This window comes from Cherax quadricarinatus, unplaced genomic scaffold (assembly GCF_038502225.1).
Source record: "Cherax quadricarinatus isolate ZL_2023a unplaced genomic scaffold, ASM3850222v1 Contig1389, whole genome shotgun sequence".
NCBI lineage: Eukaryota > Metazoa > Arthropoda > Malacostraca > Decapoda > Parastacidae > Cherax > Cherax quadricarinatus.
In genome coordinates, this window is record NW_027196415.1 from 30,009 (window position 1) to 56,908 (window position 26,900).

The following is a 26,900-nucleotide window of genomic DNA, read 5'->3' on the forward strand; positions in this document are numbered from 1 at the left end:
AGTGTAGTGACCAAGGTTCCAGGAGTAAGTGGAGTGACCAAGGTTCCTGGACTAAGTGGACTGACCAAGGTTTTAGTACTAATTTGAGTGACTAAGGGTCCGTTACTAAGTGGAGTGACCAAGGTTCCAGGACAAAGTGGAGTGACCAAGGTCCAAGGAGTAACGGGAATAACCGACTATCATGGACTAAATGAAGAGACCAAATTTCCAGAACTAAATGGAGTGACCATGGTTCTACGAATAAGTGGAGAGACCAAGGTTCCAGGACGAAGTGGAGACACCAAGGTTCAAGAACTAAGTTGAGTGAACAAGGTTCCAGGACTATGTGGAGTGACCAATGTTCCAATTCAAAGATCAGAGAGCTGGGCTCCACGACTAAGTGGAGTGACCAAGGTTCCAGGACTAAGTGGAGTGACCAAGGTTCCAGGACAAAGTGGGGTGACCAAGATTCCAAAAGTAATTGGAGGGACTAACGTTCCAGGGCTATATGGAGTGACCAAGATTCAAAAAGTAAGTGGAGTTACAAAGGTTCCAGGACTAAGTGGAATGAACCAGATTCCAAAAGTAAGTGGGGTAACCAAGGTTCCAGGAGTAAGTGGAGTCACCAAGGTTCCAAGAATAAGTGGAGTGACCAAGGTTCCAGGACTAAGTGGACTGAACAAGGTTCAAGAACTAATTGGAGTGACTAAGGGTCCAGGACTAAGTGGAGTGACCAAGGTTCCTCGACTAAGTGGAGTGACCAAAGTTGCAGGACTAAGTGTAGTGACCAAGCTTAGAGGAGAAAGTGGAGTGACAAAGGTCCCAGGATTAAGTGGAGTGACCAAGTTTCCAGGAGTAAGTGAATAGATTAAGATTCCAGGAGTAAGTGAATAGATTAAGATTCCAGGCCTCACTGGAGTGACAGGTTCGACGAATGTGTGGTTGACCGTTGTTCCAGGGCTAAGTGTGTGGCCAAAGTTCCAGGACTAAGTGGAGTGACAAAGGGTACAGGACTAAGTGGAGTGACAAAGGTTCCAGGAATAAGTGGACTTAGCTGGTTTCCAGGATTAATTGGATAGACCAAGGTTCCACGACAAAGTGGAACGACCATGGTTTCAGGATTAAATAGAGTGAGCAAGGTTCCAGGAGGAAGTTTAGTGACCAAGGTTCTAATACTATGTGGAGTAACCAATGTTCCAGGACTAAGTGGAGTGATCAAGGTTTCAGGACTAAGTGGAGTGACCAAATTTACAGAACTAAATAGAGTCACCAGGGTTCCAGGACTAAGTTGATTGACCAACGTTCCAGGACAAAGTGGAGTGACCAAGGTTCCATGTCTACGTATTTAGTGACTAACGTTCTAAGACTAAGTGGAGTGTAAAAGTTTCCAGTTCTATATGGAGTGACCAACGTTCCAGGACTAAAGAGAGCGACAAAGGTTCCAGGACTAAGTTGAGTGATCAAGGTTCCAGGACTAAGTGGAATGACCATGGATCCAGGATTAAGTGGAGTGACCAAGGTTCGAGCAGTAAGTGGAGTGAACTGAGTTCCAGGAGGAAGTGGAGTGACCAAGTTTCCTGGACAAAGTGGAGTTACCAAGGTTTGAGGACTAAATAGAGCGATCAGGGTTCCACGACTAAGTGGAGTGACCAAGGTTCCAGGACTATATGGAGTGATCAATGTTCCAGGACTAAGTGCACTGACCAAGGTTCCAGGACTAAGAGCACTGACCAATGTACCAGGACTAAGTGGAGTGACCAAGGTTCCAGGACTAGAGTGGAAATATTGAGGTGATAGTCCAACAGTGGCAGTGATACGATGTTTATGGTTAACAAATTAACAGTGTTCCTGCGTTCCTATGTTCTTACGTCCTTATGAAGAACTGAGAAGCGAGAAGAATTTAATTTGAAAAGGATGTGCCAAGTATAAGCCAGTAGGCCTGCTGCAGTGTTCTTCCATTCTTATGTTTTTAGAAGAGCCAAGCTTATGGCTAACAGTACTACAGTGGCTCAATTCATCAACAGGTGGTCCTTGTGGAGATTGTGAGGGCACGGTTTCCGAGGCGAAGAGTCAAGCTTGTAGAAAGCTATGGTTTCGTTTTTCCTCTCTACGTCAGAAGAATTCTTCGCTTCCTCTGTGAGTATTATTATTATTATTATTATTATTATTATTATTATTATTATTATTATTATTATTATTATTATTATTATTATTATTATTATTATTTTTATTAGCTTTATGTCCAATGGGAGCAATACAGCACTTGGTCCTCAGCGCTGTGTGCGGGACAGCTGGAGAAAGTGAACTACACCTGCTATAAACGGTAACCTTAGCTATGGAGTACATAGCTAACTCCTCTTTCATTGTGCCTTCCCCCAGGTGCCTTCCTTCTGGGGGGCTCAGCCACCGGGGTGCTGGTGTCGGTGATGAAGCTGGGGATGGCGTCTCCCAGGCCTCACCTGCTAGCAATATGTAACTACAGTGGCGTCGACCTCAGCAGCAAATGTTCTGAAGACCTCGTCTGGTCCCCCAACGATGTGTGCCAAGGAGACCAAAGGGAAATGCACGAGGCTCTCAGGTCCTTTCCCTCCTATCACGCAGCCCTCGCTGTCTATTGGTTAGTTTTTCACACTGGAAAAAAGGACGCAAAATGCAGTCACTTAGAAAATGCTCATGACCCAATAAACATGATGTCCTAAGTTATTATATTTTTTTCACTAGTTATTTGTATCATATACATTTGTATCCAAGTCCGTTGTCTCCCTCATCCACGTCTCTTTTCCTCATCCCATGATCGCTGTCTACTGCAAACACTGACTGAAGGCCTGATAGTTTCTGTGGCTGCGTTGGCACAATACCTGCTAGTGCTGCTATAGCAATATTGACACAAGACCTGCTAGTGCTGCTATATAAATATTGACACAAGACTTGCTAGTGCTGATATAGAATATCGACACAAGACGTACTAATGCTGGTCTCTGTCCACGTTACGATCTTCCATCCCTAAACTGTAATCCTAGTAACAGCCCCTTCCTTCTCTATTTACATAAATAACAGTTATGTTCCGTATTCTGTATTTCATGATGCTTCCAGGAATACATTCTGTAACATTCTGTACATACAGTACTTCATGTGTGTAGTATTTCTACATGTAGAAAACTAAGGGAAAAAAAACACACACACTACTAACGAAATACGAAGTGTATTAGCTTTAAAGAAACTTTATTTCCAGCGGAGTGTGGACGTGGGTGTACTTTGCTAGGATGGCGAGAGTATCAGGCATGTATGGCAGCTCCTTCCTTACTGTGGGTGGCGTGTTGGTCATGACATCAATAGGAGCCACCCACGGCTACCTCACTTACCAGTCATCCTCTACTGACATCATCGCTGGCGGCCTCATTGGTGCTGTTGCTGCACTTTATGTGGTCAGTGATCTTGCAACTTTATGCTCACCATGAGAGGTTGAGTATTTTCATGAATATAAAGACATTCATTTAACAGTTCGTGACAAATAGATATCGAAGATTCAAATGTGATAATAACAACAATTCCTGAGGAAATAACAACGCGGAATATAACAGTAAGTTGTTAGTAATTTACACTGTCATCATGCACCATAAATCACGTACCATCATGAGCGAGCCTTATACTATCGCATTTGCATTGTCTGTTTCGTAAGGTGAAGTCTAGGATGTTTCCTTAATTCATGGTATAGCTTAACAAATCTTTGAGGACAATTGTGTTGTAGAGGTCTGAGCAAAGCTCAGATTTGTTAAGTTATACCATGAATTAAGCCAAGACCCTAGACTTCATCTTACGAAACAAACAAAGCAAATGCGTTACTAATTATAAACAAGGTAGATTTATAGTAGAAAAATGATTATTAGAAGACAGGGGAACTTACGTGCTTCTTAAGATATACAAGATGATCTTCCTGTGATGGGGGAAATTTATTTTGATATTTTCACTCTCAGCGTTGTTAAACTTACTTATATTCCCTTTTTAGTTTAGTTTAGTTGACCGCCAAAGTCTTGAATTGAGTGGTTACTACCAACCCTTCAGTCAAACCGGTTTTCCTCGCAGGTGTACAGCATACTCAACCGGTTCAAGGAGCGAAGGTGGCGCGTCAGGATGGGGACTCAGAAAGGTGTTCCTGACCACTGCAACCTTCTGCCACTGGCTCCTCTCAAAGGTACTCCACCGCCACTCCAACAGGTGAGTGCCCTCAAAGTACCCATTTATCTTGACTACGGTGAGTCCTCCACCCCATTCATTCTTCTTGACTACGGTGAGTCCTCCATCCCACTCATTCTTCTTGACTACGGTGAGTCCTCCACCCCACTCATTCTTCTTGACTACGGTGAGTCCTCCACCCCACTCATTCTTCTTGACTACGGTGAGTCCTCCACCCCACTCATTCTTCTTGACTACGGTGAGTCCTCCATCCCACTCATTCTTCTTGACTACGGTGAGTCCTCCATCCCACTCCTTCTTCTTGATTACGGTGAGTCCCCCATCCCACTCATTCTACTTGACTACGGTGAGTCCTCCATCCCACTCCTTCTTGACTACGGTGAGTCCCCCATCCCACTCATTCTTCTTGACTACGGTGAGTCCTCCACTCCACTCATTCGTCTTGACCCACCCGCCTTAACTAAGATTCCCCCACCCGCCTTAACTAAGATTCCCCCACCCGCCTTAACTAAGATTCCCACACCTGCCTTAACTAAGATTCTCCCACCTGCCTTAACTACGATTCCCCCACCTGCCTTAACTAAGATTCCCCCACCTACCTTAACTAAGATTCCTCCGCCTGCCTTAACTAAGATTCCCCCACCTGCCTGAACTAAGATTCCCCACCTGCCTTAACTAAGATTCCCCCACCTGCCTTAGCTAAGATTCTTCCACCTGCCTTAACTAAGATTTCCTCACCTGCCTTAACTAAGATTCCCACACCTGCCTTAACTAAGATTCCTCCACTCGCCTTAACTAAGATTCCTCCACCTGCCTTAACTAAGATTCCTCCACCTGCCTTAACTAAGATTCCTCCACCTGCCTTAACTAAGATTTCCTCACCTGCCTTAACTAAGATTCCCCACCTGCCTTAACTAAGATTCCTCCACCTGCTTTTACTAAGATTTCTCCACCTGCCTTAACTAAGATTCCTCCACCTGCCTTAACTAAGATTCCTCCACCTGCCTTAACTAAGATTCCTCCACTCGCCTTAACTAAGATTCCTCCACCTGCCTTAACTAAGATTCCTCCACCTGCCTTAACTAAGATTCCTCCACCTGCCTTAACTAAGATTTCCTCACCTGCCTTAACTAAGATTCCCCACCTGCCTTAACTAAGATTCCTCCACCTGCTTTTACTAAGATTCCTCCACCTGCCTTAACTAAGATTCCTCCACCTGCCTTAACTAAGATTCCTCCACCTGCCTTAACTAAGATTCCTCCACCTGCCTTAACTAAGATTCCTCCACCTGCCTTAACTAAGATTCCTCCACCTGCCTTAACTAAGATTCCTCCACCTGCCTTAACTAAGATTCCTCCACCTGCCTTAACTAAGATTCCTCCACATGTCTTAACTAAGATTCCTCCACCTGCTTTAACTAAGATTCCTCCACCTGCCTTAACTAAGATTCCTCCACTTGCCTTAACTAAGATTCCTCCACCTGCCTTAACTAAGATTCCTCCACCTCCCTTAACTAAGATTCCTCCACCTGCCTTAACTATGATTCCTCCACCTGCCTTAACTAAGATTCCTCCACCTGCCTTAACTAAGATTCCTCCATCTGCCTTAACTAAGATTCCTCCACCTGCCTTAACGAAGATTCCTCCACCTGCCTTAACTAAGATTCCTCCACCTGCCTTAACTAAGATTCCTCCACCTGCCTTAACTAAGATTCCTCCACTTGCCTTAACTAAGATTCCTCCACCTGCCTTAACTAAGATTCCTCCACCTGCCTTAACTAAGATTCCTCCACCTGCCTTAACTAAGATTCCTCCACCTGCCTTAACTAAGATTCCTCCACCTGCCTTAACTAAGATTCCTCCACTTGCCTTAACTAAGATTCCTCCACCTGCCTTAACTAAGATTCCTCCACCTGCCTTAACTAAGATTCCTCCACCTGCCTTAACTAAGATTCCTCCACCTGCCTTAACTAAGATTCCTCCACCTGCCTTAACTAAGATTCCTCCACTTGCTTTAACTAAGATTCCTCCACCTGCCTTAACTAAGATTCCTCCACCTGCCTTAACTAAGGTTCCCCCACCTGTCTGTACTAAGGTTCTTCCCACCTGTCTTTACCAAGGTGCCCTCCCATACTGACAGGTGTCGACCAGCAGGTGTCGACCAGCAGGTGTCGACCAGCAGGTGTCGACCAGCAGGTGTCGACCAGCAGGTGTCGACTAGCTGCCCTCATCGTCTTCACAATTAGCAAACATATTTGCATTGAGCAGTACTTTAAAAATATACTATATTATATAACAAAATATACTATATTATATAACAAAATATACTATATTATATAACAAAATATACTATATTATATAACAAAATATACTATATTATATAACAAAATATACTATATTATATAACAAAATATACTATATTATATAACAAAATATACTATATTATATAACAAAATATACTATATTATATAACAAAATATACTATATTATATAACAAAATATACTATATTATATAACAAACTAACCTTACAGATACAATACATAATAAAACGAGTAAATAATATGATTAAACAATTTATACATAACATATTAGAGCTAAATCCAGTTTTTCTCTTGCAAAAGCATTCATTACAAAATAAGAACATTCATTATATCATATATTATATATGTATCAAGCTGCAGTCACTGAGCTAGTCTGTGATGGCGACCAACAGGTGAATGACAGAGTGAATGTTGGGGAGGATTCCGAGTCCGAGTCCGAGTCTGATTCAGAGTACGAAGGAGGCCAGTACGACAACCTGGCTCTCACCAGCGACGCCTTCCCCTTCATTCCTCGTGCAACCACCTTCACCAGGGTGAGTGTTGACAAGTGGGGGGGGGGAGGGGGTTGCTGGGGTGTAGACGAGTGTGGGATAACGCGAGGGTGTGGGTGAATGTGAGGAAATGCGCTAGGGTGTGTGTGTGTACTCACCTAGTTATACTCACCTAGTTGAGGTTACAGGGGTCGAATCCGAGCTCCTGGCCCCTCCTCTTCACTGATCGCTACTAGGTCACTCTCCCTGAACCGTGAGCTTTATCATACCTCTGCTTAAAGCTATGTATGGATCCTGCCTCCACTACATCGTTTCCCAAACTATTCCACTTCCTGACTACTCTGTGGCTGAAGAAATACTTCCTAACATCCCTGTGATTCATCTGTGTCTTCAACTTCCAACTGTGTCCCCTTGTTACTGTGTCCAATCTCTGGAACATCCTGTCTTTGTCCACCTTGTCAATTCCTCTCAGTATTTTGTATGTCGTTATCATGTCCCCCCTATCTCTCCTGTCCTCCAGTGTCGTCAGGTTGATTTCCCTTAACCTCTCCTCGTAGGACATACCTCTTAGCTCTGTGACTAGTATTGTTGCAAACTTTTGCACTTTCTCTAGTTTCTTTACGTGCTTGGCTAGGTGTGGGTTCCAAACTGGTGCCGCATACTCCAATATGGACCTAACGTACACGGTGTACAGGGTCCTGAACGATTCCTTATTAAGATGTCGGAATGCTGTTCTGAGGTTTGCTAGGCGCCCATATGCTGCAGCAGTTATTTGGTTGATGAGCGCTTCAGGAGATGTGCCTGGTGTTATACTCACCCCAAGATACTTTTCCTTGAGTGAGGTTTGTAGTCTCTGGCCCCCTAGACTGTACTCCGTCTGCGGTCTTCTTTGCCCTTCCCCAATCTTCATGACTTTGCACTTGGTGGGATTGAACTCCAGGAGCCAATTGCTGGACCAGGTCTGCAGCCTGTCCAGATCCCTTTGTAGTTCTGCCTGGTTTTCGATCGAGTGAATTCTTCTCATCAACTTCACGTTATCTGCAAAAAGGGACACCTCAAAGTCTATTCTTTCCGTCATGTCGTTCACAAATACCAGAAACAGCACTGGTCCTAGGTGGTCACAGGTGCCCACTCTGACGCCTCGCCACGTACCATTACTCGCTGCTGTCTTCCTGACAAGTATTCCTTGATCCATTGTAGTGCCTTCCTTGTTATCCCTGCTTGGTCCTCCAGTTTTTGCACTAATCTCTTGTGTGGAACTGTGTCAAACGCCTTCTTGCAGTCTAAGAATATGCAATCCACCCACCCCTCTCTCTCTCTTGTCTTACTGCTGTCACCATGTCATAGAACTCCAGTAGGTTTGTGACACAGGATTTCCCGTCCCTGAAACCATGCTGGCTGCTGTTGATGAGATCATTCCTTTCTAGGTGTTCCACCACTCTTCTGATAATCTTCTCCATGATTTTGCATACTATACATGTCAGTGACACTGGTCTGTAGTTTAGTGCTTCATGTCTGTCTCCTTTTTTAAAGATTGGGACTACATTTGCTGTCTTCCATGCCTCAGGCAATCTCCCTGTTTCGATAGATGTATTGAATATTGTTGTTAGGGGTACACATAGCGCCTCTGCTATCTCTCTCAGGACCCATGGGGAGATGTTATCTGGCCCCATTGCCTTTGAGGTATCTAGCTCATTCAGAAGCCTCTTCACTTCTTCCTCGGTTGTGTGCACTGTGTCCAGCACATGGTGGTGTCTCCTCTGTGAACACTTCTTTGAATCTCTTGTTGACTTCTTCACATACTTCACGGTCATTTCTTGTCTCTCCTCCTTCCTTCCTTAGCCTGATTACCTGGTCCTTGACTGTTGTTTTCCTCCTGATGTGGCTGTATAACAGTTTCGGGTCAGATTTGGCTTTCGCTGTTATGTCGTTTTCATATTGTCTTTGGGCCTCCCTTCTTATCTGTGTATATTCGTTTCTGGCTCTACGACTGCTTTCCTTATTCTCCTGGGTCCTTTGCCTTCTATATTTCTTCCATTCCCTAGCACACTTGGTTTTTGCCTCCCTGCACCTTTGGGTGAACCATTGGTGAACCATGTGTGTGTGTGTGTGTGTGTGTGTGTGTGTGTGTGTGTGTGTGTGTGTGTGTGTGTGTGTGTGTGTGTGTGTGTGTGTGTGTGTGTGTGTGTGTGAAGATATTAGAGGATGGTAACTGGAAGTTGAAGTGTAAGAATGTCTAGGGATGTCATAAAAAGGCGATGGAATTGTGTGAACGACTGGAAGATGTGTTTGTTACTCACGGCCTGTGTAGTAAACCGGAAATCACCTTATCAGTTTATTGGTGAATCAGAAATTGTTGGTTTTCCATTATTTTTTTGCAGATTTATTATCGTCTGTGGTACCTAATTACAGCATTCGCTAAATGCCGTTATAACAGAATTAAGTATCGTGTAGAATTTTCAGAAACCAAAGATAATCAGAAACCATACTGACAAGGATTAATTATTATTATTATTATTATTATTATTATTATTATTATTATTATTATTATTATTATTATTATTATTATTATTATTATTATTACTGTTATTAAGTTCTTGGGGGAGCGCCAAAGCCATAAGGGTCATACAGCGCCTGGAGGAATAGAAGGCATTCAGATTAGATTCAAGGAACTGGAATACTGGTCCAATTCTTTAAATCAAGAGCCCCTCACCAACATCAAGGAACCTCCCTTGAGCGGTGACTAGAATTAAGAACATTGTATTTGGTTAAGTGTGAGTCCAGCTGCGCGTGAGTCACTCACTCGAATATTTTTTTGATAACATTATTGATAGATAAGATACTGGTCTGTAATTGCTGACATCGTGTGATCACCACCTTCGTGGATCATATATATAGATATATATATATATATATATATATATATATATATATATATATATATATATATATATATATATATATATATATATATATATATATATATATATATATATATATATATATATATATATATATATATATATATATATATATATATATATATATATATATATATATATATATATGCAAAACAACCACCGTGAAAGAGTAGTGAAATTCCAAGCGCTTTCGTGACTACTCACATTGTCAAGGAACTATGACAATGTGAGTAGTTTCTTGACAATGTGAGTAGTCACGAAAGCGCTTTGAATTTCACTACTCTTTCACAGTGGTTGTTTTGCATAATTTAAAATCACCTGTTTACTGTGATCTTATTGCATATACATATATATATATATATATATATATATATATATATATATATATATATATATATATATATATATATATATATATATATATATATATATATATATATATATATATATATATATATATATATAACAAGTCGGCCGTCTCCCACCGAGGCAGGGTGACCCAAAAAAAGAAAGAAAATCCCCAAAAAGAAAATATTTTAATCATCATTCAACACTCACCTCACTCACACATAATCACTGTTTTTGCAGAGGTGATCAGAACACAACATTTTAGAAGCATATACCTATAGAGATACACAATATATCCCTCCAAACTGCCAATATCCCAAACCCCTCCTTTAGAGTGCAAGCATTGTACTTCCCATTTCCAGGACTCAAGTCCGGCTATATAAAAATAACCGGTTTCCCTGAATCCCTTTACTAAATATTACCCTGCTCACACTCCAACAGATCGTCAGGTCCCAAATACCATTTGTCTCCATTCACTCCTATCTAACACGCTCACGCACTCTTGCTGCAAGTCCAAGCCCCTCGCCCAGAACACCTCCTTTACCCCTTCCCTCCAATCTTTTCGAGGAAGACCCCTATCCCGCCTTCCTTTCCCTACAGATTTATACGCTCTCCATGTCATTCTACTTTGATCCATTCTCTCTAAATGACCAAACCACCTCAACAACCCCTCTTCTGCCCTCTGACTAATACTTTTATTAACACCACACCTTCTCCTAATTTCCACACTCCGAATTTTCTGCATAATATTTACACAACACATTGCCCTTAGACAGGACATCTCCACTGTCTCCAACCGCCTCCTTGCTGCTGCATTCACAACCCAAGCTTCACACCCATATAAGAGTGTTGGTACTATTATACTTTCATACATTCCCTTCTTTGCATCCATAGATAACATTTTTTGTCTCCAAATATACCTCAATGCACCACTCACCTTTTTTCCCTCATCAGTTCTATGATTAACCTCATTCTTCACAAATCCATCCGCCGACACGTCAACTCCCAAGTATCTGAAAACATTCACTTCTTCCATACTCCTCCTCCCCAATATGATATCCAATTTTTCTTTATCTAAATCATTTGAAACCCTCATCATCTTACTCTTTTCTATGTTCACTTTCAACTTTCTACCCTTACACACACTCCCAAACTCATCCACTAACCTTTGCAATTTTTCTTTAGAATCTCCCATAAGCACAGTATCATCAGCAAAAAGCAACTGTGTCAGTTCCCATTTTGTATTTAATTCCCCATAATTTAATCCCACCCCTCTCCCGAACACCCTAGCATTTACTTCTTTTACAACCCCATCTATAAATATATTAAACAACCATGGTGACCTTACACATCCATGTCTAAGACCTACTTTTACTGGGAGGTAGTCTCCCTCTCTTCTACACACCCTCACCTGAGCCTCACTATCCTCATAAAACTCTTTACAGCATTTAGTAACTTACTACCTATTCCATATACTTGCAACATCTGCCACATTGCTCCCCTATCCACTCTATCATATGCCTTTTCTAAATCCATAAATGCAATAAAAACTTCCCTACCTTTATCTAAATACTGTTCACATATATGCTTCAATGTAAACACTTGATCTACACATCCCCTACCCAATCTGAAACCTCCTTGCTCATCCGCAATCCTACATTCTGTCTTACCTCTAATTCTTTCAGTTATAACCCTACCGTACATTTTTCCTGGTATACTCAGTAAACTTATTCCTCTTTAATTTTTACAATCTCTTTTGTCCCCCATCCCTTTATATAAAGGGACTATACATGCTCTCTGCCAATCCCTAGGTACCTTCCCATCTTTCATACATTTATTAAACACAAGGACCAACCACTCCAACACTATATCCCCCCCTGCTTTCAACATTTCTGTCATGATCCCGTCAGTTCCAGTTGCTTTATCCCCTTTCATTCTACGTAATGCCTCACGCACCTCCCCCACACTCACATCCTGTTCTCCTTCACTCCTAAAAGATGGTATACCTCCCTGGCCAGTGCATGAAATTACCGCTTTCCTTTCTTCGTCGGCATTTAAAAGTTCCTCAAAATATTCTCACCATCTACCCAAAACCTCCATCTCCCCATCTTCTAACTCCCCTACTCTGTTTTTAACTGACAAATCCATTCGTTCTCTAGGCTTTCTTAACTTGTTTAACTCCAAAATTTTTTCTTATTTTCATTAAAATTTCTTGACAGTGCCTCTCCCACTCTATCATCTGCTCTCCTTTTGCACTCTCTCACCACTCTCTTCACCTTTCTTTTACTCTCCGTATACTCTACTCTTCTTATAACACTTCTGCTTTGTAAAAACCTCTCATAAGCTAACTTTTTCTCTTTTATCACACCCTTTACTTCATCATTCCACCAATCACTCCTCATTCCTCCTGCACCCACCCTCCTATAACCACAAACTTCTGCCCCACATTCTAATACTGCATTTTTAAAACTATTTCAACCCTTTTCAACCCCCCCCACTACTCATACTTGCACCAGCCCACCTTTCTGCCAATAGTTGCTTATATCTCACCCGAACTTCCTCCTCCCTTAGTTTATACACTTTCACCTCCCTCTTGCTGGTTGTTGCCATTTTCCTCTTTTCCCATCTACCTCTTACTCTAACTGTAGCTACAACTAATTAATGATCCGATATATCAGTTGCCCCTCTATAAACGTGTACATCCTGGAGCGTACCCATCAACCTTTTATCCACCAATACATAAACTAACAAACTACTTTCATTACGTGCTATATCATATCTTGTATATTTATTTATCCTCTTCTTCATAAAATATGTATTACTTATTACCAAACCTCTTTCTACACATAGCTCAATTAAAGGCTCCTCATTTTCATTCACCCCTGGCACCCCAAATTTACCTACTACTCCCTCCACAACATTTTTACCCACTTTAGCATTGAAATCCCCAACCACAAGTACTCTCACACTTGGCTCAAAACTCCCCACGCATTCACTCAACATTTCCCAAAATCTCTCTCTCTCTCCTCTACACTTCTCTTTTCTCCAGGTGCATATACACTTACTATAACCCACTTTTTACATCCAACCTTTATTTTACTCCATATAATCCTTGAATTAATACATTTGTAGTCCCTCTTTTCCTGCCATAACTTATCCTTCAACATTATTGCTACTCCTTCTTTAGCTCTAACTCTATTTGAAACCCCTGACCTAATCCCATTTATTCCTCTCCACTGAAACTCTCCCACCCCCTTCAGCTTTGTTTCACTTAAAGCCAGGACATCCAGCTTCTTCTCATTCATAACATCCACAATCATCTCTTTATCATTCGAACAACATCCACGCACATTCAGACATCCCGCTTTGGCAATTTTCTTCTTATTATTCTTTTTAGTAATCTTTACAGGAAAAGGGGTTACTAGCCCATTGTTCCCAGCATTTTAGTTGACTTTTACAACACGCATGGCTTACGTAGGAAAGATTGTTATTCCACCTCCCCATGGATATAAAAGGAAAAGCAATAAGACCAAGAACTATTAAGAATAAAATCAAAGAAAAATCAGATGAGTGTGTATAAATAAACATGTACATGTATGTGTAGTGTGACCTAAGTGTAAGTAGAAGTAGCAAGACGTACCTGTAATCTTGCATATTTATGAGACAGACAAAAGACACCAGCAATCCTACCATCATGTAAAACAATTACAGGCTTTCGTTTTACACTCACTTGGCAGGACGGTAGTACCTCCCTGGGTGGTTGCTGTCTATCAACCTACTACCTAATATATATATATATATATATATATATATATATATATATATATATATATATATATATATATATATATATATATATATATATATATAGATAGATAGATAGATAGATATTTAAAGTCAGGAAAGGTGCGTTCAAGTGATTTGTTGAAAGTATAGAAAAAGGTGAAGATAATATTTTTGCAACTTTCTTATACATAATGGTTTCCTTTTTTTTTTTTTTTGCGCAACTGGCTGATTTTTTTCCTTAGTAATTTAATAAGTGATTCATTTTGAGAGGTTGTGCCGGAAGCAATTAGAAGGAGTTTGAGAAATTACACTCACAAGGGATGCCGAGTGCTGTTATGCTTTTTCCCTGAGTTCAGACTTAGCTTGTTTTCATAAAAAAATTATCATCATAATCACGAAAACCCAACAGAATTGCACAATCATTTATACGTAGCACCAAAATGGCATCACCAAAATATTTAACCAGGTTCCCTAAGAGACATTTACGTGCCACTGTGCCACCATTTCTCGTGTATATCTCATGGAAGTCCACTGTTGTCTACTGTTGATGTTGATTCTTTTACATGTTACCTACTGCATTAAGTAGAGGAAGATCAGTAACACTTTTCCTATTTAGAAAGTACTGCTTAACTGTCACTTGGCAGAACTAGTTATGACAATCTTTGTCACAGTGTGCCTCTGCTTGATGTAAATTACATGTTGCGTGGAACGGCTTGAGCCCAGCTATCATCCTTTCACATGCGTCAAGAAGACAGTCTTTAAAGAGTTTTTTCATGTGGTCTATGAGCAGTCCTGCGCTGTTCTACCTTGTGTCGTCTCTTTGTATTCTTCGGCTCTCTAGATGAACAGTTCACCACAGAAGATACAATGTTCCTTTAAGTAGGAATGTAGACTGAGAATGACTGCATCTTTGCTCAGTAGGCTCGCTACTAGGTCTTGAGCCTCGTCTGTGGATGATGAGCAGCTGCGTATCTTGAAACACAATTTTTATGACAAAACACAACATAATCGAGATCAATGAAATTTTTTTTCTGTAGTGTGCCACTTCTCTTCACATCGTTCTTCCTAATTGTCTGAACTTGCTGCTTGGAGCAGTTCAAAGGCTCTCCTGTGCTGATACAGTCAAAAAAAATGATTATACAACATATATTATAAAATATTAATGTGTCGTGAATGTTATGCCTATAAATCAGAGCGCAAAAATTAACAGACGGTGTGAGAGTCACGAACATAATTCAGAGACTGGACAAGGGGTTAGTTATGTGGTTTGTGCATTTAAAGAGAAATGATCAGAAGAGGATGTCAAGAGAGTGTTTTATTATACGGTAGAAAGAAGGAAGAAGGTTGGTAGGGGATGTCCCAGAAGGGTTTTAGGGTGTGAAGGCGATTTTATGTGGTAGAGCTTAAGCATCAGTCAGACGTGTGTAATCATTGTACATCAGAATGAAGACGAGTGGTTGTTTATGATGTAAGGGCAGAGTGTGAGCATAGGTATTCAGGGAAACCAGTTAAATGGACTTGAGTCCTGGAGGTGGGAAGTACAGTGCCTGCACTCTCAAGGAGGGGTCGGGATGTTGCAATTTGGAGAACGTTGGAACTGTGATGTCTGATCCCTTTTGCATGGTGGTGAATGTATTTTTGGGTCTCCATATCTTGGCAGAAGACGCCGATGTGGTAATTTAATATATATGTGTCGTGTGAATATAATGCAGAGAATTCGTAGTTCGGAAATTAGGAGAAGGTGTGGGATTACCAAAACTATTATCCAGAGGGCTGAGGAGGGGTTGTTGAGGTGATTCGGACATGTAGAGAAAATGGAACAAAACAGAATGACTTCGAGAGTGTATAAATCTGTAGTGGAGGGAAGGCGGGGTAGGGGTAGGCCTAAGAAGGGTTGGAGGGAGGGGGTAAATGAGGTTTTGTGTGCGAGGGGCTTGGACTTCCAGCAAGCGTGCATGAGCGTATTTGATAGGAGTGAAAAGACAAATGGTTTTTAATACTTGACGTGTTCTTGGAGTGTGAGCAAAGTAACATTTATGAAGAGATTCAGGGAAACCGGCAGGCCGGACTTGAGTCCTGGAGATGGAAAGTACAGTGCCTGCACTCTGAAGGAGGGGTGTTAATGTTTCAGTTTTATAACTGTAGTGTAAACCACCTCTCTGGCAAGACAGTGATGGACTGAATGATGATAAAAGTTTTTCTTTTTCGGGCCACCCTGCCTTGGTGGGAATCGGCCGATGTGTTAATATATATATATATATATATATATATATATATATATATATATATATATATATATATATATATATATGTCTAGTTAATATTTTCATAACAATTTCTAAATTTTATTTATGTGAGACTCTTGAGCCACGGGCATCTGTATTTATCGTCAGAATCGCAGTAAGAGGACGGTGTTCTCTAAGCCTCCAGCACAAGCCATCAACTCTGCTTTCCTTGGCACCACCACCTCACTATCACCACCTCCTCCTCCTCCTCCTCCTCCACCACCACCACCACCACCACCACCTCCTCCTACTCCACCACCACCACCTCCTCCCCCTCCACCTCCAACGCCTCCTCCACATTCAGGCCCACCTCCAAGCTACTCCAGACCAGAAACTTCTCCCTGGGCCTCAAACACCACCGGCCGGTACAATGTTCCATGGACCACCAGCACCACCAGCCGGTCCAATGTTCCATGGACCACCAGCACCACCAGCCGGTACAATGTTCCCAGGCAAAGGTGAGTACCATACATGTGACTGTTCATAAGCTTTACCTTCGTGATTTGAACTGAACTATCAGTGGCTAGGATTCTCATGTTTTGAAGGTTCTCGTTATCCACATTGGTTGCATTTGTCTTATTGCATCTGACATTATTAATATCTTTTACATGTCCCTATCGTTCTATAAGATGATCTTCCTCATTTTATATCCTGTGCTCTTTGTCCTTCATTCTTTCCATATGTAAACAGTCGGAATTTGTCCTCAGAAGCTGTACAACCCTTACAGGTTTAGTGCTGCCCGTAAGTCAGCATATAAACTATTGCTACCTTACAAACAGACAACTTTGCTACGCTCTTTGCATACAGGAGTGAACATATTTTCAAGCACTTTGCTCCATGAAGGCCTGAGTCGATTAGTATTTTAACATGTGTACAAGCAGCCTAACCTGGAGTTTACCTGAAGAGAGTTCCGGGGGTCAACGCCCCCGCGGTCCGGTCTGTGACCAGGCCTCCTGGTGGATCAGAGCCTGATCAACCAGGCTGTTACTGCTGGCTGCACGCAATCCAACATACGAGCCACAGCCCGGCTGGTCAGGTACCGACTTTAGGTGCTTGTCCAGTGCCAGCTTGAAGACTGCCAGGGGTCTATTGGTAATCCCCCTTATGTATGCTGGGAGGCAGTTTCTCATCCTCATATCTGACATAGACAAGGATATCAGCCACAGCACCGTGTCTTCCTTTGCAGTTGACACCCGAATCTGCATGACAGTGTCTTCCATTGCAGACACTGCAAGGCTCCAGGCAGACATCAACCAAATCTTTCAGTGCGCTGCAGAAAACAATATGAAGTTCAACAATGAGAAATTTCAATTACTCCGATATGGTAAACAAGAGGAAATTAAAACTTCATCAGAGTACAAAACAAATTCCCTCCACAAAATAGAGCGAAAAACCAACGTCAAAGACCTGGGAGTGATCATGTCGGAGGATCTCACCTTCAAGGACTAATTAGCGAAAAAAAATATCCAAGAGAAAAATGTATCCTAAAGCAGTACTGACACCAGTGCCGGATTTAGGTGGTGGGGGGCTCGGGGCCCAGTTTGGTGGGGGGCTCGGGGCTCAGTTTGGTGGGGGGCCCAGGATCCAGTTTGGTGTGGGGCCCCATGCACTGAAAAGGTCTAACTTCTAGGTTTCTCTTTGAAAAATTTTCACCACTCTCAATATACGTACCATCTTCTTTCCAGGGACAGAAGTGTAACTAAAGACTTTGAATTAGGAACCCCACATGGAGGTGTGCTCAGTCCCACACTATTCAATATTCTAATTAATGCCTTACTTAATGCTATGCCTAGCCAACCCCATCATTATATGATTAGTTTTGCTGATGATATAATGATTCACACCACCGGATTCTCCAACACCCAAAACATTCTTAATCATGTACTATCCTCGTGTCGGGACCTGGGGTTGATAATCTCTACTGATAAAACAAAGATACTCAATAGGCGTCCTCCTCGACAGAGAGGCACAGTTCGTCAGATCCAATTGCATGATGGGTCTCTTCTAGAATATGTAAGCAGAAACAGGTATCTAGGCTTTGAGGTTCCACTACTTGGACCTGTTGTAACAAGACTTTGTCGCCAATACAAAGAAAGACTGAGAGCACTTAGTCTTTAACATTAGCACAATACCTGAGGGTTTCACCCCAGGTATGGTGCTAATGTTAAAATTGTGAAAATGATGTATCTTGCTTATATTAGATCATTGGTTGATGCTGCGCCACTACTTGCTCTTGTGTCTGACTGGAAGCTTGGAGGGCTGGAAAAACTGCAGAACGAAGCAATGAGGATCATTTTAGGATGCCTTCGTACTGCCAAAATTTTAAATATGCAAAAAGAACTTGATATTCCAAGCATCATAGATCGTGTTACTGAAAGAAATATCCTAATTGGGGTTAATATGCTCAGGCAAGCCCATTCAAACCCCTGCATAGAAGCCATCCAAATTTTCCTCAGCACTGGCGAACACTCCTCCAGATGGATCGAAAAAACTGGAACCGACCTCCGCATGAATCAGATACATGATCTATGTCAAGTAAAGCAATAACGGCACTTCTCCTCTCCATGGGATATTACCCCATTCCAAACTACCATTCCTCCATTTCCCCCCAAACTACTTCTTAAATCACAACCAAAACTTCGCTTTGAAGCCAAACATGATGCCCCCTCTGCTTCCTGAGCTTTGTCATACCTCTTCTTAAAACTATGTATGGTTCCTGCCTCCACTACTTCACTTGCTAGGCTATTCCACTTCCTGACGACTCTATGGCTGAAGAAATACTTCCTAACGTCCCTGTGACTCGTCTGAGTCTTCAGCTTCCAATTGTGACCCCTTGTTTCTGTGTCCCCTCCCTGGAACATCCTGTCTTTGTCCACCTTGTCTATTCCCCGCAGTATCTTGTATGTCGTTATCATGTCTCCCCTGACCCTTCTGTCCTCCAGTGTCGTCAGTCCGATTTCCCTCAACCTTTCCTTGTACGACATTCCCCTGAGCTCTGGAACTAGCCTTGTTGCAAACCTTTGTACTTTCTCTAACTTCTTGACGTGCTTGACCAGATGTGGGTTCCAGACTGGTGCTGCATACTCCAGTGTACAGTGTCTTGAACGATTCCTTATTAAGGTATCGGTACGCTATTCTCAGGTTTGCCAGGCGCCCATATGCTGCAGCAGTTATTTGGTTGATGTGTGCCTCCGGTGTCGTGCTCGGTGTTATGGTCACTCATCCCTGAGTGAGGTCTGTAGACTTTGTCCACCTAGCCTATACTCTGTCTGCACTCTTCTTTGCCCCTCCCCAATCTTCATGACTTTGCATTTGGCAGGGTTGAATTCGAGAAGCCAGTTTCTGGACCACATGTCCAGCCTGTCCAGGTCTCTTTGCAGTCCTGCCTCATCCTCATCTGATTTAATTCTTCTCATCAACTTCACATCATCTGCGAATAGGGACACTTCAGAGTCTATTCCTTCCATCATGTCGTTCGCATATATCAAAAATAGCACTGGTCCTAAAACTGACCCCTGTGGGACCTTGCTCGTCACAGGCGCCCACTGTGATACCTCTTCACGGACCATGACTCGTTGTTGCCTCCCTGTCAGGTATTCCCTGATCCATTGCAGTGCCCTCCCTGTTATATGCGCCTGATCCTCCAGCTTCTGCACTAATCTCTTGTGGGGAACTGTGTCAAAGGCCTTCCTGCAGTCTAGGAAAACGCATTCAACCCACCCCTCTCTCTCGTGTCTTACTTCTGTTACCTTGTCATAAAACTCCAGAAGATTTGTGACACAGGATTTGCCTTCCATGAACCCATGCTGGTTTTCATTTATAATCTTGTTCCGTTCCAGGTGTTCCACCATTCTCCTCCTGATAATCTTCTCCATGACTTTGCACACAATACATGTCAGAGACACAGGTCTGTAGTTTAGTGCCTCATTTCTGTTTCCTTTCTTAAATATGGGGACTACATTTGCTGTCTTCCATTTCTCAGGTAGTTGCCTAGTTTCAAGGGATGTGTTGAAGATTGTGGTTAGGGGCACACACAGCATCTCTGCTCCTTCTCTAAGGACCCATGGGGAGATGTTGTCCGGTCCCATCGCCTTTGAGGTATCAAGGTTACTTAGCAGCTTCTGCACCTCCTCCTCGGTTGTTCGTATGTCATCCAACACTTGTTGGTATATTCCCTCTTGATGTTCCCTTCTGTGCTGTCTTCCCAGAGCCCTTCCTGTCTCTACTGTAAAAACTTCCTTAAATCTCCTGTTTAGCTCCTCACATACCTCCTGATCATTTCTTGTGAGTTCTCCACCTTCTGTCCTCAGTCTGATCACCTGGTCTTTGACTGCTGTCTTCCTCCTGATGTGGCTATACAACAGTTTCGGGTTATTTTCATACTGTCGCTGGGCCTCCCTCCTTACCTGTGCATACTCGTTCCTGGCTCTGCGACTGATTTTCCTATTTTCATGTGTTCTCTGCCTTCTGTACTTTTTCCATTTTCTATTGCACTTTGTTTTTGCCTCCTTACTCCATCGGGTAAACCAGGGGCTCGTTCTGGTCTTCCCATTGTTTCTGTTGCCCTTGGGAATAAACCTTTCCACTTCCTCCTTGCATTTTGTTGTTACATATTCCATCATTTCATTTACTGGCTTTCCTGCCAGTTCTCTGTCTCACGGAACCTCCTGCAGGAAGTTCCTCAGCCCTATGTAGTCCCCTCTTTTATAGTCAGGCTTTTCCCATTCAACTCCTGTTACTCTCTTCACTTGCAACTCTACTGTGTATTCAAAGAACAGAACCACGTGGTCACTAGCTCCTAGGGAACTCTCATATGTGATGTCCTCAATGTCTGAACTGCCCAGGGTGAACACAAGGTCCAATATTGCTGGTTCATCCTCCCCTCTCACTCTGGTAGTGTACTTAACATGTTGGTGCATGAGGTTTTCCAGCACCACATCCAACATCTTGGTTCTCCAATGTGTGTGTGTGTGTATGTGAGTGTGTGTGTGTGTGTGTGTGTGTGTGTGTGTGTGTGTGTGTGTGTGTGTGTGTGTGTGTGTGTGCGTGCGTGTGTGTGTGTATATGTGTGTGTGTGTGTGTGTGTGTTTGTGTGTGTGTGTGTGTGTGTGTGTGTGTGTGTGTGTGTGTGTGTGTGTGTGTTTGTGTGTGTGTGTGTGTGTATATATGTGTATGTGTATGTGTGTGTGTGTGTGTGTGTGTGTGTGTGTGTGTGTGTGTGTGTGTTTGTGTGTGTGTGTGTGTGTGTACTCACCTATTTGTACTCACCTATTTGTGGTTGCAGGGGTCGAGTCACAGCTCCTGGCCCCGCCTCTTCGCTGATTGCTACTAGGTCCTCTCTCTCCCTGCCCCATGAGCTCTATCATACCTCGCCTTAAAACTATGTATGGTTCCCGCCTCCACTACATCACTTTCTAGGCTATTCCACGGCCTGACTACTCTATGACTGAAGAAATACTTCCTAACATCCCTTTGATTCATCTGAGTCTTCAACTTCCAATTGTGACCTCTTGTGTCTGTGTCCCTTCTCTGGAACATCCCGTCTTTGTCCACCTTGTCTATTCCGCGCAGTATTTTATATGTCGTTATCATGTCTCCCCTCACCCTTCTGTCCTCCAGTGTCGTCAGGCCGATTTCCCTCAACCTTTCTTCGTAGGACAATCCCCGTAGCTCTGGGACTAGTCTTGTTGCAAACCTTTGCACTTTCTCTAATTTCTTGACGTGCTTGACTATGTGTGGATTCCAAACTGGTGCTGCATACTCCAGTATGGGCCTGACGTAAATGGTATGCAGAGTCTTAAACGAATCCTTACTGAGGTATCGCAACGCTATCCGTAGGTTTGCCAGGCGCCCGTATGCTGCAGCAGTTATCTGATTGATGTGCGCCTCAGGAGATATGCTCGGTGTTATACTCACCCCCAGATCTTTTTCCTTGAGTGAGGTTTGCAGTCTTTGGCCATCTAAACTATATTGTGTCTACGGTCTTCTTTGCCCTTCCCCAATCTTCATGACTTTGCATTTGGCAGGGTTAAATTCAAGGAGCCAGTTGCTGGACCAGGCTTGTAGCCTGTCCAGGTCTCTTTGTAGTCCTGCCTGATCCTCATCCGATTTAATTCTTCTCATTAACTTCGCATCATCTGCAAACAAGGACACTTCTGAGTCTATCCCTTCCGTTATGTCGTTCAAATATACAGCACAGGTCCTAGGACTGACCCGTGTGGAACCCCGGTTGTCACAGGCGCCCACTCTGACACCTCTGTCTTACTTCAGTCACCTTGTCATAAAACTCTATTAGGTTTGTGACACAGGATTTTCCTTCCCTGAAACCGTGCTGGTTGTCAATTATACACTTGTTTCTTTCCAGGTGCTCCACCACTCTCCTCCTGATGATCTTCTCCATGACCTTGCATACTATACACGTTAGTGATACAGGTCTGTAGTTTAGTGCCTCATGTCTGTCTCCTTTTTTAAAAATTGGGACTACATTTCCATTTTCCATACCTCAGGGAGTTGCCCAGTTTCAAATGATGTTGTTAGGTAAGACACATATGCAACAGTTAGACAACTTTATTCCGAAACGTTTCGCCTACACAGTAGGCTTCTTCAGTCGAATACAGAAAGAAGGCAGCATATGTGTCTTACCTAACAACCTGTCGGTATTGTATACCATTTTGATGTTCATCTTGTCAGACACTGCAACACGTGGCATCTTGGTACAGAAAACACCTTGGACAAGCTTTTCATGTGAGAAGTGTTGGATCTGAGAGGGACATGACCTCTCAGTGGCCTCTCACTACTACTACTACTACTACTACTACTACTACCCTGCACCTCTCCTTCCGACAGTATTTAAGTCTCCGCACTGTCGCTTGATCTTCAGATAGTTCCTGACTATGGAACTGAACTTCTCCAGGCCGAGGGACTGACAACCTCAAATTCTACGACTTTAAGGGTGATGGACTGATTACATCGTCTTCACATCTCTACTGTTCCTGCCTTCTTTCTGTATTCGACTGAAGAAGCCTACTGTGTAGGCGAAACGTTTCGGAATAAAGTTGTCTAACTGTTGCATATGTGTCATACCTAACAACCTGTCGGTATTGTATACCATTTTGATGTTCAAATGATGTGTTGAAGATCTTTGTTAATGGCTCACACAATATCTCTGCTCCCTCTTTAAGGACCCATGGAGAGATGTTGTCTGGTCCCACCGCCTTCGAGGTGTCAAGTTCGCATAGCAGCTTCTTCACCTCCTCCTTGGTTATATGTACCTCATCCAGCACTTGCTGGTGTGCCCCCCTGTTCTGATTTCCTGGACTCCTACTGGTTTCCACTGTAAATACCTCTTTAAATCTTGTGTTGAGCTCCCGACATACCTCTCGGTCGTTTCTTGTGAATTCCCCATCACCCTTCCTCAGTCTGATTACCTGGTCCTTGACTGTTGTTTTCCTCCTGATGTGGCTGTACAACAGCTTCGGATCAGTCTTTACTTTTGATGCTATGTCATTTTCATATTGTCTCTGAGCCTCCCTTCTTATCTGTGCATATTCGTTTCTGGCTCTTCGGCTAATCTCTTTATTTTCCTGAGTTTGTGTGTGTGTGTGTGTGTGTGTGTGTGTGTGTGTGTGTGTGTGTGTGTGTGTGTGTGTGTGTGTGTGTGTGTGTGTGTGTGTGTGTGTGTGACTCAACAATCAATATTTGCACCAATAACTAATTACAGTTGTGACCGGGTGTGGAAGTGTGAATTGCTCATTACTCTATAATTTGTTCATGATTGTAGCCATGTATAAAGGTAAGTAACCATTCTTACAGGATTCATTACCTTTGTAACTTGTGAGTTCATTACCTTCGTACCTAGTTCAGCTATCAAAACTTTGGGGGCCCAGTCCCTGGACCCATTACGTACCTCTGTAATCTGTAAATTCCTTTGTAACTTGTCATGATTGTGACCACACCTACCTGGAGTTCATTACCTTTGTAAATTGTGAGTTCATTACCTTTGTAATTGTGAGTTCATTACCTCTGTAACTTGCTCAGTTATCAAAACTTTGGAGTCCAGTCCCTGGACCAATTATGTACCTCTGTAATCTTTTGACTACCGCCCACAGGATGGGTATGGGGTTCATAATAAACATATTAAACTAAACTTCTTAAGATGATGAAATGAAACAATAAATTGGATTTATATTGTATTTTAGCAGCCTTTCGGTTCATTTGCAAGTGTAACTCAAAAGCAATCTACAGACTTATGAGGAGTTATCTTCAATCAGATTAAATATTATAAGCCAGGTACATTCCGTGCTTTTCTGATGGAAAAGTCTCTGATGACTCCATCAAAATCCAACGAGCGCAGGATGTCAGATTCTTTGCCGCCTTTGCTTCATGCTCGTTCATAGTCGGTTCTCACTACCACACTGTTGTTCACATACTGACCACGATCAAGCAGTCATTCATACTTCAGCGCCCTGCACACCCAGGATGATGATGTGCTGTGAGTCAACCTTGCGTCATGCAGCTAACAATGCGCTCGCACCAATGATGACTCAACATGACAATCCCAACACAATTCAGACTCTTGCATACATTTTCTCTTTTTGCGTTCTTTTAAATTCTCAGTATAATGTGTGTCATAATATTTTTTATCATTTGATAGGGGGCCCCGGGGCCCCTCCCCTAAAACCGGCCTTGACTGACACTAGCCACTACAATTACTTGTTTTATTAATCAGATTTAAAATTTAGTATAATTTGTTTCAATTCTTACAGTATTATGTAGGAAAATGTAAAAAAAAAAAGAGGGCCTATTGGATAATATCATACACACAAGCTAACTTTCAAAAGAGAAACAAACTGAACGATGTCCCAGCCGGTTCTGGACCAATCGTCATTCAATTTCAATTTCGAATTGGCCCAGCTACTCTACTGTAACTTATTCTTGACTGTATCGCCACTCAATGACTCTTTGGAGTCATTTTGTAAATGATTATATCAAACCCAATCAACTGTTCTACTCAGTTGCCTCCTGTATTATCATTGTACCGCAGTATTAATACCCTTTCCTATAGGTACTCCGTACCTGTACCCATGCCCCAGGCCCCGGTATACCAGCCGTCGAGGACCCTGCGTCACAACCAGGCACAGAGCAACCTTCTCTTCGCCTACAAGAGCTCCGACACTGACACGCTACCTCGGGCCAGGACGGAGACGTCATCCTACTTCTAACAGAGAGAATGATCCTGGTCATCCACCTTCTACACGCTGTTTGAGTTGCGCTGTGCAGTTATACTTACTGGGAACTCTTAAAATATTCACACCTTTTTATTTAATATATATATATATATATATATATATATATATATATATATATATATATATATATATATATATATATATATATATATATATATATATATGTGTATATAGGGAGGTACCACTTCTAGAACTGTTATAGGGACCCTCATCCTCAGATAAAAGAATAAACTTGCTTCAGGGAAAACTCAAGATTCTCCCTGAAGCTGTTTGAGAATTTTCTCCTACCACCCCCTATATTATATATATATATATATATATATATATATATATATATATATATATATATATATATATATATTATTTAAAGACAAAATACATTGACAAAACATTCACAATATATATATATATATATATATATATATATATATATATATATATATATATATATATATATATATATATATATATATATATATATATATACATATATATATACCCCTCCTACTGTAACATTATCAGCCCTCCTTTAGAGTGCAGTTACTGCCCTTCACACACACACACACAGCCAAGTGTCCGTCGTCAACTGCTTTTGACAAATAGTAATTAAAATACAATATATATTACATATATTTTGGAGAAAAATTTTAAGGAACAATTTTCTCATGAGGGAGTGTGGAAGCCTCGAACCGGAGGCAGTAATTACAAGGCCTCCACTCTACCACATCGACCACTGATGTTAATTTTCAGAGGCTCCGTCCTGATACGAAAACCTTCCCATACCCTACACGTATAACCCGCACTTAGGAGACACACTTATGACGACGTTTCGGTCCAACTTAGACAATTAACTAGTCACACGGAAACTTGAGGGAGTAAGGGAGCCAGGTCATAGTTTACTGTACTCTGGCAAGATTGTAGTTGCAGAGTGAGGGCTAGAATGGACGGATTGTAATTTCATTCCTCTGGTTCGAAACGCCTCACACTCCCTCACGTAAAAAAAAAAATATATTTATAATATAACAAATACAGTTAAGTACACTGAGGCTCAAAAGTGCCAACAAACGCAAGTGTAGACCAACACATTGATTCACTAAATAAAATTTTATTACGGAAAAATCGCGAGAATAATTTATTGTTAAGAATTAAGCTAACAGGCACAAATTCTGATTTATATATATATTTATATATGATATTTACCCTCAGTATATTAGTACAAATTTGTCTCTTTCACGTCATGTTGTCTTCACGAGTTTGAATTATTAACTCAGATTTTTGCAGGACTTACCAAAACTTTTTGTTTATATATATATATGTGACAAATTAT

General features: G+C 42.0%; 1 protein-coding gene across 1 annotated transcript; it reads left to right on the forward strand.

The window, feature by feature from the left end:
* Positions 1-546: 546 nt before the first annotated feature.
* On the forward strand, positions 547-26,900 carry LOC128684546 (uncharacterized). The gene is made up of 8 exons (XM_070080973.1): positions 547-834; positions 1,977-2,115; positions 2,359-2,596; positions 3,212-3,404; positions 4,063-4,194; positions 6,887-7,027; positions 16,434-16,783; positions 25,390-26,900. Exons 1-8 carry the CDS (start codon positions 547-549, stop codon positions 25,544-25,546), a joined length of 1,638 nt encoding a protein of 545 aa, XP_069937074.1. The 3' UTR covers positions 25,547-26,900.